Source organism: Bombus pyrosoma, linkage group LG15 (genome assembly GCF_014825855.1).
Source record: "Bombus pyrosoma isolate SC7728 linkage group LG15, ASM1482585v1, whole genome shotgun sequence".
Lineage (NCBI taxonomy): Eukaryota > Metazoa > Arthropoda > Insecta > Hymenoptera > Apidae > Bombus > Bombus pyrosoma.
Genome location: NC_057784.1, coordinates 4,275,055 through 4,286,862, shown reverse-complemented (window position 1 = coordinate 4,286,862; position 11,808 = coordinate 4,275,055). Strand labels below are relative to the sequence as shown.

The 11,808-nt window shown below is 35.4% G+C and overlaps 2 protein-coding genes across 3 annotated transcripts; both read left to right on the top strand.

Annotated features, from left to right (window-relative positions):
• The first annotated feature begins 403 nt into the window (after positions 1 to 403).
• On the top strand, positions 404 to 2,563 carry LOC122575425 (nuclear receptor-binding factor 2-like). Of its 2 annotated transcripts, XM_043744312.1 has the most exons (5): positions 404 to 541; positions 635 to 752; positions 830 to 863; positions 1,150 to 1,406; positions 1,476 to 2,563. In XM_043744312.1, the coding sequence occupies exons 3-5, from the start codon at positions 840 to 842 to the stop codon at positions 1,951 to 1,953; spliced, it is 759 nt and encodes a 252-aa protein (XP_043600247.1). In that variant the 5' UTR covers positions 404 to 541; positions 635 to 752; positions 830 to 839; the 3' UTR covers positions 1,954 to 2,563. The 2 variants fall into 2 exon arrangements, with proteins under 2 accessions (XP_043600247.1, XP_043600248.1); XM_043744313.1 differs by lacking the exons at positions 404 to 541; positions 635 to 752; positions 830 to 863 and adding an exon at positions 908 to 1,083.
• LOC122575419 (tubulin alpha chain-like) lies at positions 2,351 to 7,818 on the top strand. The gene is made up of 7 exons (XM_043744299.1): positions 2,351 to 2,492; positions 2,584 to 3,031; positions 3,548 to 3,792; positions 4,102 to 4,329; positions 4,462 to 4,720; positions 5,096 to 5,248; positions 6,188 to 7,818. Exons 2-7 carry the CDS (start codon positions 2,858 to 2,860, stop codon positions 6,443 to 6,445), a joined length of 1,317 nt encoding a protein of 438 aa, XP_043600234.1. The 5' UTR covers positions 2,351 to 2,492; positions 2,584 to 2,857; the 3' UTR covers positions 6,446 to 7,818.
• The last annotated feature ends 3,990 nt before the right edge of the window (positions 7,819 to 11,808 follow it).

The following is an 11,808-nucleotide window of genomic DNA, read 5'->3' as shown; positions in this document are numbered from 1 at the left end:
CATCTCTTAAGAATAAAAAATGCAATGTACAAAATTACCGTTATCGTCGATCGGTAATATCGCAGACTATTTTATTTTTTTTAATATTTATTCACTAAAGCATAGACATATATACGGACATACGTACATTCGTAAAAGAAAACGATCTAAGTGATTTATATAAAATTCCTGAATCTCTTTAACGGTATGTATGATATTTCATCTGTATGCCTTAGTTGAAGTTCAATGCTAGGCTTTTCATTTTTTTTCTATGCAATTCCTTTTTTGTAAGAAATACAATATTTAGTTACAGTATAATTGCATAGAAATTCAATATCTATTGCGTGGAAATCCAGATGCATAAAAGACATACATAATTTCATCGATCGTGATCGGAAGTGGATGTATATGCTTATATACTTACATCTATAATTATCCAGTACATACTTATATGTTAATAAATTATTTCGATCCACGAGGATGAAAATGGATCCACCAGAATGAAATACACTTTACCAGAGTGACCTCCAACCTCGTTCCATTTTCTACATTCGTACCACAAGTAACGTATAAACAATTACATTTAGTATAACATAGATGAAATAGCATTAAGAGCAATACTTGAGAGCTAAATGCATTAGCCTTGAATGTATAGATAATGCAGGAGGTTTCAATCTAACATTTTTCTATACTTGGGGTACACTATCGCTCTCTCTGTCCGGTACTGTCCGTATCGTTTGAACTTGTTGCACACTACTCTGTATACTCGGTCGGTAAGTACGTCACTTTCTACCGTAATAGAAAATAACCCACATGTTGCCTCTCTGTTTTTATTCTGTGATTCAATCAGCTGATCAACCATGGAGACATCAATCCTAAACGCGGTAAATGTCATTGTATTTTTTTCAATATCTTATCGTCATATGTGACTAATAATTTCACCTTTGTCATATGCGCGTAGTTTATGCATTATTCAAATATTAATCGCTATGTACTTTTGCATCAGTTAGTTGACTGAATTTTACAAAAACATACGACTGTGCAAGCTACGTCGTATTTTGATATTGAGTTGTCGAATGTCATATGTTAATTTTGTTTGGTACTGTTAGTGTTTAGACTTTTTTGATTAATGTGTTGTATAAATATTGATATGAAATTCTTCTACCAAAGGCACACGAAAGACAAAGGAGAGCAGAGGCATTGTTGCAAGAAGGTCGTTTCGAAGAGGCAGCCAAGTGTCACGAAGCTGTGGCTAATCTTCTAACAGAGGCACACGCACAACTGGAATCTAGATTTGTTCGTTTGAAGACTTCTAACTTACCTAGTCAGACCCAGCCAATTGTCATTTCCTCTTTCCATTCGTTCATTACTTTAGAATCTCTGGCCCTTCAATGTGATTACCATAAAAGACAAGCTGCTGTAGTTAGGTAATAATCATCTCTTTTTTTGCTATACGTTGCGAAGGATATTTGTTCTTATGAAAATTTACTTTTTAGAATGAAACAAGCACAATATGAAGAGTACAAAACTACATTGGAAAATCAACAAAGGGAAATTCTTAGCAAACAAGCAGCTAAACAGGTTGAGAAAGATACATCTGAGTTTGCAAATGATAAATTTGATGGATCTCTACGGCAAGCTATATATAGAACCATCGAAGAGCAGGATAGTCTTCTAAGTCTAATCTTACTACCTAGCAACGAGGACAAAGCTTTCAAATATCCAAAGGATACAGGCACTGTTATAGAGGAACTCAAAACTGTTAATTGCCAATTACGTTGTCTGGTTGGTAGCTTGCTAAGTCAATTGGAGGCAAAGGAAGAGGAAGTGAGACAGTTGACCGAACAACTTCATGCAGTGTCTGCTAACCTTAATGACGAAACTAGACTAGATAATGCACATTCCTTAAGACTTGCGCCTTTGCCACCTTTAACTCCTCTTGAGATGCCACTTTTTGACTTTACGTCGACATAAAGTGTTGTACGACAAACGTGACTCTTTTATTAAAATATTTCGCCAAATAAGATACAGATACTGTATACAAAATTAAGTCAGGTCTGTAATAGTACAAAAATCAACATGACAAATTGCTACAGTATTCAGTTTCTCTTACCGTAGAATTTTGAAGTTCAAATATATTACAATTAACATCTCGTAACATGAGGAGAAATGATGTATGTAACGTATCCAAACTTAATGTATATCAGTACTTATTTTTGTTCATTTGGGGTTCTTCAAAGGGATCAAAATACATATCAATGAAACACGAAATGTGTATTTCGTTCAAAAATGGATTTACAAACATCATACGTCCATGTATGTGAATAACAAAGTAGTTGATTTATAGATTAAGGTACTGCCAGCTGAATGTTCGTAACTAGGAGTAAATATGTAACACAGTAATGGATATTCCATGAGATTGTACAGAGTCGATGTAAAAATGTACCTAACCATTGTTAATCCGCAATCTTCTCGCAATTGCGCACTTTAAAAAATTATCGTCGAAGGCGTAGGTAACGTTTGAGAAACTTTGTTATTTATTATGTAATGTCACGCAATAAACATTTCCCGAATCAGACACTCATCCCTGATTTATCATTACAGATTCGTTCAAATATTTTTTACATTGCTATGGATATGACGAAAAATTTGACATTCTTTCATAAACGAACAGGTTCACTGTCTTTTGAACTCGTCACTCTGACAGATATATAAATAAAAATGTTTCGTTAGAAAGTAAGAAAAAAAAAAAAAAATGTAAGATAATGATCAAAATTTCTGGCGTAATCTCATGTTACTTGAAACATGAGGCGTTCATTGTTCATTCATCGCAAATGGAAATTCATCGGAAATTTATAATTTGGAGTATGGTTAAGGGATGGAAGGACCAAGTGAAATAATAACGATTTTCATAGGACAGGCTGGCACGCAAATAGCAAATGCTTGTTGGGAATTATTTTGTCTGGAACATGGTGTGTCCCCAAACGGTTCTCTTCGCCAGGGCTATTATCCAATGGACCCTTCTATGCATGCTTTTTTTTCAGAAACACAAGTGAGAAAATATATAATAAGCGATCGTTCAAATATTAATATACACTGTGGCGTATATAAATACATTACATACTGTAATTCGTGTTGGAAATGAAATCGATAGAAGATTCTATGACCACTGAAAATAAGATTAAAGAGCTATTGAAAATGAAATAAAAATCAAGTATATAAAATCTGTAAAAATTGCATTGGAGGCTTTACTCTTGAGAAAATTGAGTTTCAAAGCTTGTCAAGTATACGTGAACTTGGCTGATTCTCGAGTAGATACAGATAATTAACGGCAAACTGTTCTACGTTCGAAAATAAGGATTGCTATCTGAAAATCACAGCAGAAAAATGTAATAAATATATGTTTATTGATTTTCTGATTTTAATACTACTTGAAAGCCTTCAACGTGATTTTGTTATCTTTCACTTCTGCCGCGTATTACGTGCATTATGCGTTATCGAATTTCGATAAAAAAAATATCACTGAAGTGAATGCAAACACTCTGACTACATGGAAATTCATTTTCAGGCAAGGAAATTGACGCCACGCACGTTAATCGTCGATTTAGAGCCCACTGTGATCGACGAGATTAGGACTGGCGTTTATAAAGATCTTTTCAATCCCGAGTCATTGATCACTGGGAAAGAAGACGCATCGAACAATTTCGCGAGGGGTTATTATTCCATCGGTAGTGAGGCGATCGTCCTTGTGTTGGATCGCGTTTGTAGAATATGGGAAACATGCTCGAAGCCAGCTGGATTTATCGTATTCAGGTTACTGAATTTTGACGAAAGAGTAGGAGTAAAAATTATATAAAAGCTCAAAGATTTGTCGGAATTAGAATGCGTATGTTTATGCATTTATGAGAAATTTGAAAATGCATACATAGATATCCAAAGTATAATACTCTCTATAATGTTTACTTCGTAAAACAATTTTTCATCTAGCTTCTAACGTTTTAATTATATTCAAAAAATTATGAATTTACATAAACAAATATGCGTAGTCTAATGACGTACGAAAGACGTACTACTCGTTAAATTATGTTAGCTTAATTTGGTTAAAACTCAACGTTTGTAAAGGTCAATGAGCGGTGGTACCGGAAGTGGTTTCGCCACGCTGTTACTCGAACATCTATCACAGAATTATCCTAAGACGATCATTCTAGACTTTGTTGTCTTTCCATCACCTAACATTGCCACCGTTATCGTGGAACCCTATAACGCAGTCCTTACTACCCATGGTGCATTGGACCACGTGAATTGTTCCTTCCTCGTTGACAACGAAGCTTTATACAACATTTGCGCCAGGTATATTAATTAACGCATTTACTGTTAAAAAGATTCGTCTATTCGACTAATATAGACGCCGGAAACAGCGAAAGCGTTAAACCAATAAAGATCAGTAACTTGTTGCATCGCCCTGTTGTTTATTCCCTATAGGAACTTGGATGTTGATTGTCCAACTTACACCAACTTAAATCGCCTGATGGCTCAAGTTGTTTCAAGCATCACAGCTTCGATGAGGTTCGAGGGTGCCATAAATCTTAATCTCGAAGAACTACAAACAAATTTGGTGCCGTATCATAGAATTCATTTCACTTTGGCTACGTACGCTCCGCTCATCTCTCCCAGAAAAGCAATGCATTCCGAAATTACCACCCAACAGATCACCTACAGTTGCTTCGAACCTTCCAATCAGGTGAAGTAAAAGTCGAAACATCTCGAAGATAATCGATGTTCTGTAAAAGATCTTTAAGAATCCTGACAGTCAAGCAACTTGGAATATGTTAATGATCTTCAAATATTACATTTTCGTATATAGAATTTCCTTCTGCCTAATCTTCTTCAGGAAAATTCACGTATACTCGAGAAGTTGCTAAACAGGATTTCTTCGCGAATGGAGCTTGCGATACAATTTTCTTTTATGTTTAATTTTCGTCCCACTTTGAGCAATAGAAGCTTCCATGGCTTCGTTTGTGCCAGAAATTTTATTATTCTTACTTATCTTCGCGATTCGTTCATCGCAACTGTATTCATCCACCAAAGTTTCATCATCTCGTTTCATAAATTTCAGATGGTGTCGTGCGATCCACGCGTAGGAGCTTACACCAGTTGCTGTTTGCTCTATCGTGGAGACGTGGCTCCAAATGATGTGAATAGAACGATCGCGTCGTTGAAGGGGGCGAAGTCGATTCGTTTCGTCACTTGGAGTCCGACTGGGTTCAAGGTAATTGCGCAGCTTTTTTCCTTTCTCATTTTGCAACAAACAATTACTCGCGATCAACAAGCAACTGGATCGTTGTTAAATGATGCAGCGAATTTCTACATCGTTGTTTAACATACGCACAACGTTGACGTCTGTTAGCGATAAAAATTGGTACGTTAAACTCCGAATAGATAATTCCGTTTCTTGTACAATCATTTATGAGCTTGTTTAATCTGGCGAAATAAAATAGACGATTTAAGGATAGAATTCTCGATAATTCTGAATCTTTAAACCTTTTTCGGATTAGCCTGGTTACCTGAATCAGGCAGACAATTTTTCTGCCGTGAAGTTATTATTTACATGTTTCACTTGAAATATTCTCTCAAGTCGTTTGAATTCGAGCAACCTGACTAGTCTAAACGAAGTTTTACCGCGAGGAGCTTTAGTATTCAGATCTCACGTGGAAAATGTCAAAGGCTTTCAAAGATGCGCTATGGTAGTCGAGCAAAATACCTTTCTTGAATTACTAACGTTCTTCCGAACCTTTACCATCGAATCATTCGTATCTTCATAAACTTCCACCCAACTTTCCACCTTCCTTCAAACTTTAACTGCTTTAATCACAAATCTCCTCCGACCATAGCTTGCAAGTTACATAGTAAGGTAAAATAGATGCCATATATAGTTTAATAGTTTAATTAGTTTCTATCAAAGTCCCTTCCCAAATTCCCTTCTTAGACTATATATGTATATACACATAAATCCTCTAATGTAACAGTGTATTTTAGATTGTAAAAAATGAAAAATCTTCGAATAATTTCCATCCCAACCGCCGTATAATAGACGATTCAATATCGCTACGTAAATCGATATAAAGCGTGTTTCTAAAACCTAGAGATGGCAAGAACAAGATATTTTATTTTGTTAAGAATTCTGAAATTCAAATGATTACTTTCATAGGTAGGAATTAACTATCAGCCGACTACAACAGTTCCCGGAGGTGACCTGGCGAAGTCGAGGAGGACGGTAGTGATGGCCAGCAACAATACCGCTATCAGATATAGATGGTCGATGCTTGCTCGGAAATTCGACTTGATGTTCCAGAAAAGAGCTTTCGTTCACCATTACGTAGGTGAAGGCATGGAGGAAGATTCCTTCGGTGAAGCTCGCGACAACGTCATAGCTCTGATTGATGATTATAAGGAGGTCGAGAAGTGATCTTTAAATTGGCAAGCTCTATAGCTTGAAACTTCCTTTCTCCAACAATCCTGAAGAATTTAAGATGAGAAAACTATACGAATATACAGTGGCTTGCGAAAGTATTCGAACTCTTGTAGACGTCTTTCATGAATACGCTATATGTGTTATATCGAATATTTTAAAATTTTATTGCCTTCGTAATGATACACGACTGTCATGATTATGTTGATAAAGTTTGAAACAAGTCTGAAAATACATGTAAAAATCACAAGATATCTGGCGTAACTATAAGTCTCGATATTTAATTAAACGTTTGCAGTAAATATATCGTGAGCTCTATATACGCATACTTACACACATTTTCCGGTTGTTTCGAATGTAATCACGATGGTCGTGTCTCGTTATAGTACAAACTAAATGTCCAAATGTACATAACAATTTTCTATGGTAAGTGTTCAAATAACTTCATCAGCCGCTGTATAGAGATTAAATTCTATCTTTCTGTGATTTCAAAGTGAAAAATGATTTAGAAACAAAGAATTTCCATATTTGCTCTTGTCTCGAAGAAGCCGTCGTTTGTTTTCATACAAGAGGAAAAGAACAAATTGCGTGATTACACGAGATAAGGGAGAATCGCACGAAGATAAGCAAACGAACAGTGTAGACTCGCTGGCACCACTGGCACGATACAAGCGATCGTGTAATATGAGCCTTTTAAAAGCCGAACTAATTAACTCCACTATTTATGAATCTCTTAACTAAGGTACAAAGATCCAGAGAACGCGGATAATACAGAAAAATATGTAAAGCATCTCAAGTGAAACGAATTACTATGTAAATTCTGTTCCCTTAGTTTTTTTCCTTCGTAAGAATATGAAATTGCGAAAGTGTACGAAACATCAAATTATGAAATATTAAATAAAAATCCGCAGTCTAGTCGTGGTAAATTCTAAGATGAATTTCATAGCGATTATAGCATCTTAGCTTTTCTACACTTTTCAATTTGTGGAGTTAATCGATATGGTTTCTGAACGGTTCATATTTGTTCCCACTGTTATACTTGGCGCGAGCATACGCCCACAAGGAGTCGCGTTCCTCTTGATTCTAACTCGTAGAAACAACCACGAGCTGCCAAACCAGTATAATAACATTAGGTCTCGTTCATGTAACAACGTGTTTCTGATAAGCGGTATCAAGCGATTGGTAATTCCTGTCGGTATCAACATCATCTGCTTTGTTCCGGATATAATTGGTCACCTATCTTCTATTACCGAGAAGTCATCGAAATAAATTCTAGGAAGATAAATCTGGGATCGTCAAGTGTATCCTGTAATAAATAAAATGTATTGCCCCGAAGCTTGACAATAAAGTAATTTTTCCATCTTTTCTTATCACAGTAATATTCTTTTGTTCAAATAGACTAAGCTCGATATATGGCTCATTTATTTTTAATCCGTCAATTAATCTATTTTCATAGCTTTTCCACGAATATATAGTCGTTTATAGACTGTGGACAAATATGCACTTTTATACTTTTACAGATACATTCAAAGAAAGGGAACCTAAGCAGATATTTCACCTAGAATTTATAGATTATAGATCCTACATTATTGATTATATTAGAAGGTACATTAAAGCAATCTAATTTATAAATTGTATTAAAAGATACATTAAAACGATCTAATTTATAGATTGTAGAATATGATATATATTCTGTATAAGAAAAAGTATACAAATACTTAGTAGATATTAGAATGAATACTTTATGGATATTGGATATTTTCTATGCTCTTGTACGTTATATGCGAATAGGAAAATTAAATGGCGTAGTATATAATAACGTTAAAAAGATAACAAAATATCGCAAGATTATATAACCGGTATAGAAATTTGAAAGTGAGATAAAAATGTACTTATTCTATAAAATGCACAGTCTAGTGGATCATTCAGAATTGCCAGATCTTCGTTTCACGAATCAACTTGGAGATACCCAAAATTGATTTCGGTCGAGTGGCTCGTGCTCGCGATAACACGAACACGATAATGCTCGATAAGGTCGATATATAATTAACTGAATAGAACCATGCCCCCCAGCGAAGATACGTACATCCACTCCAGAAACCTTATCATTTACGCATATATATTATAGTATACTTGTTTATATGGCCTGTCTACGATTATATAATTTTCTTTCAAAGCAATTACTCGCTTTCCTCGTTTTCCGATTATCGTTCAACATTGAATTCTTTACATATGTACTCGTATATACATATGTACTGCATATGAACGATACAAGCACGCGATGAAAGGAGTCTCGCTCGTTCATTCACAAATTCACCGCCAATTGTGTTTTACGAATTTTTCACTTACGTTTCTCTTATGTTTTCACTTTTTACAAACCTCACGAAATACAAAGTAAAAATGAGAACACGTGGTAAATTAGACGATGCGAAAGATCCTGGATGAAGGAAATGCGAAAAAACTTGCAAGAAGCATATAAAAAAAGAAAAAGAAAGAGAAAACCACATTCTGTAAAGATGGTACTAGTACAACCCTTATCACAATATGCCTGAACGATTACTTCTAAAGTTGTCATAAACAAAAATATATTATCCAACAACGCACTTTGTTTATTATACGATGTTAGTACTATTAACACGCCAAACGCTGTTTCTCCCTTGCTATATCCATATGTACGCTGTATCTTTAGAGACCAACGCTAAACTTTTCGTTTAGGAGGCAACGGTTTCTAGAAACCAACAACAACAAATTAAAAAAGATATCTTATGATCATGTGATATTAAGAAATATGTTTACACATTTTTAATGGATTTCGTCGAAACATTTTAAATAAAAATTAATCAAATAAACATCCTCCGCAAGTATTCGATTTTCCATCATTTCTCGCATTTACGTATCGTCTAAATGGAAAGTAGAACAGAACTAGCTCCGCGTTCAACGTATTAAGAAATGATAATAATAATAATCTTCGGAACGTGTAATTAATTACCTGTTATACATACATTTTAAAACATTTGTCGCGCGTCAGTCACCGATGGGGCTCGAGAGGCGTAAGGGGGAAGCTCAGTGACAGTAATCGGTGATTGTCATTCACATCGGTGAATGTGCAAATGGAAATCGCAGGCAGTTAGGACAAGACACGAGCCGCTCTTATCGAAATCGACGATCGTCTATCGCGATCACGTCGTCCCCTCTCCGCTTCTCTCCGCGACGCCACGAAGGCTTCACGTGAATTACACGACTTCTCTGTTCCTCGTAAAAGATCGTATGCACGCGTTTTTTCGCGCTTTTGCGCGTTGAACGCATCGTTTTATCTGTTCCACCGTCTCAAGTGGTTTTCGGGTTACGCAGCACGCGATGAACTCCACGATTTCTTTTCCTCTTGCCTCCCTGCAAGAAAACTTTTCATCGATCGTTTGGATCATAACATTTTCGAAAGTGCGTTGCATCTCGCATCCACAGTTTCTTGCGAAGTATCTCATTAACTCGATAATCGGGACGGACGAGCTAAGCCGTCGATTATCGGGATTTCTAATTCCTTAAACGCACAATACGTTCTTTATTTATGCTACTCATAGTCTTTTACTCCTGCTAATTCTTTTTGTTTTTCACTCTCCAGAATGAGTTATGTTTATATTTGGAAAAATTCAAACCAATCTATCTAAAATTGGTCATCCTTAACTATTTAATTTCATGATCATAGGAATATGTACGTTGAATATATCGATATAATTCAATATCAAATTATACGCAAATTATACTATCGAATTACACTCCGCTAAACGTGATATGTATTACGCGTTTATTTTCTCATACTTATCGTATAAACATGCTGACGTTTTTTTTTTTTATACGAGAGGGGAGGTTGTAGATTACTCGGTTAAGAGGAGATCGCAATTAAAAAACGGTTAACATTCCATTAAATCATGATCTAAGCGGTCGTTTGTAAATATTTTATTTCAGCGCGTGTATCGATTGTTTTAAGATCGTGGGAGGTTGATTCTTCAGAAGCGCCTCTGAAGTGCATATAACGTATATGTCAATATGAAGAGAAAAGGGGAAAGAGGAATTTGAATTGTCGGCCACATTATTCAAGAGTATTTCTCGCCTTTTCCTTGGGTTTAACCCTGTCGTATTCTACGAGTCATTCTGATATTAAACTGCAGTAATATTGTTCCTCGAATTTCTCAAATTCGTGAAACGATTTAAATAATCGTCATTGATACGCGTAACTTTTACGCTTCAGTTTCAAACATCAGAAACGGTAAACTTATTTTTGTTTGTTAAAACAGAGAGTATGATTCAGATAAAGAACTTCGAGGACTTTGGCAGAGTTAATATTTGAGCAGTTATATTGTACGGCATTAATTTTGGTAAATTAATAAAAATGGGAAGTATATATAATGAAATTGGATTTTATTCTTTATCGTGTGGAACGAACGACGTTTGTTGACAGAATTTTCCAGCCTTCGTGAAACTAAATGAAGCACAATTTCCAGGAAAATCATATACAATAGATTAGGCCCCTGTTATACGTTGTATCAACAATTAACCGATAAAAGCACACTCGGTACTCGAATGAACATTATCGAGACGAGGCTCGTTACAAATTATAACCTGCTGATATTAGTGATAAGGATAAAAATAACTGTCCAGTCTAATGGATCAACAATATTAAAAGAATCGATATAGATTTTTGTACATTTCGATCATGTGATCGGCAGATGTAATAGACGCAACCTTCCGCGTCAGTTTTGGTCAATGAGTAACGATTAGAGCTGGCTACGTAGAATTCTTAGATAATGAGAGAGATGTTTTGGAATTATATGTGTAATTCACGAGGAAAGCCAGTATTTTCTACTAAAGCTATAGCTTGTAAAATGGAACGTATTCTGAACTTTGAATTTATACATATAGCGATTTTAAATAAATAGTTTAAACGCAATACACGTAATTGTTGAATTTTAGAAGAGAAGATTCTCTTTTGTAAAAAAAAAAGAATTTTCGTTTGAGAAGTAAGAGGTATTCTAGACTTGCAATTTACATAGTGATTAGAATTCGCGTATTTCCAACAAGACGACGTATTTTCAACCTATCTATCTATGTTTATGTAGCCGTGTAATTTTAGAAACGCTCTTTCTCTGTTTGACAAGTAGTGTTCGCGCACGAGAATGATCTGTGATTTTCCCAGACACAATGACAGATGAGCAGCACGCGTTTTCCTTTGTACCAGAGCCAGGAAGAACACGCTGCTACGTATTCCGACGCGTACAATGTACGACACATGAATAAATCGTACGTACAGTAACTCGCGAAAGTATTCAGACTCTTTATTATTATTTATTAGCGATATAACGAGA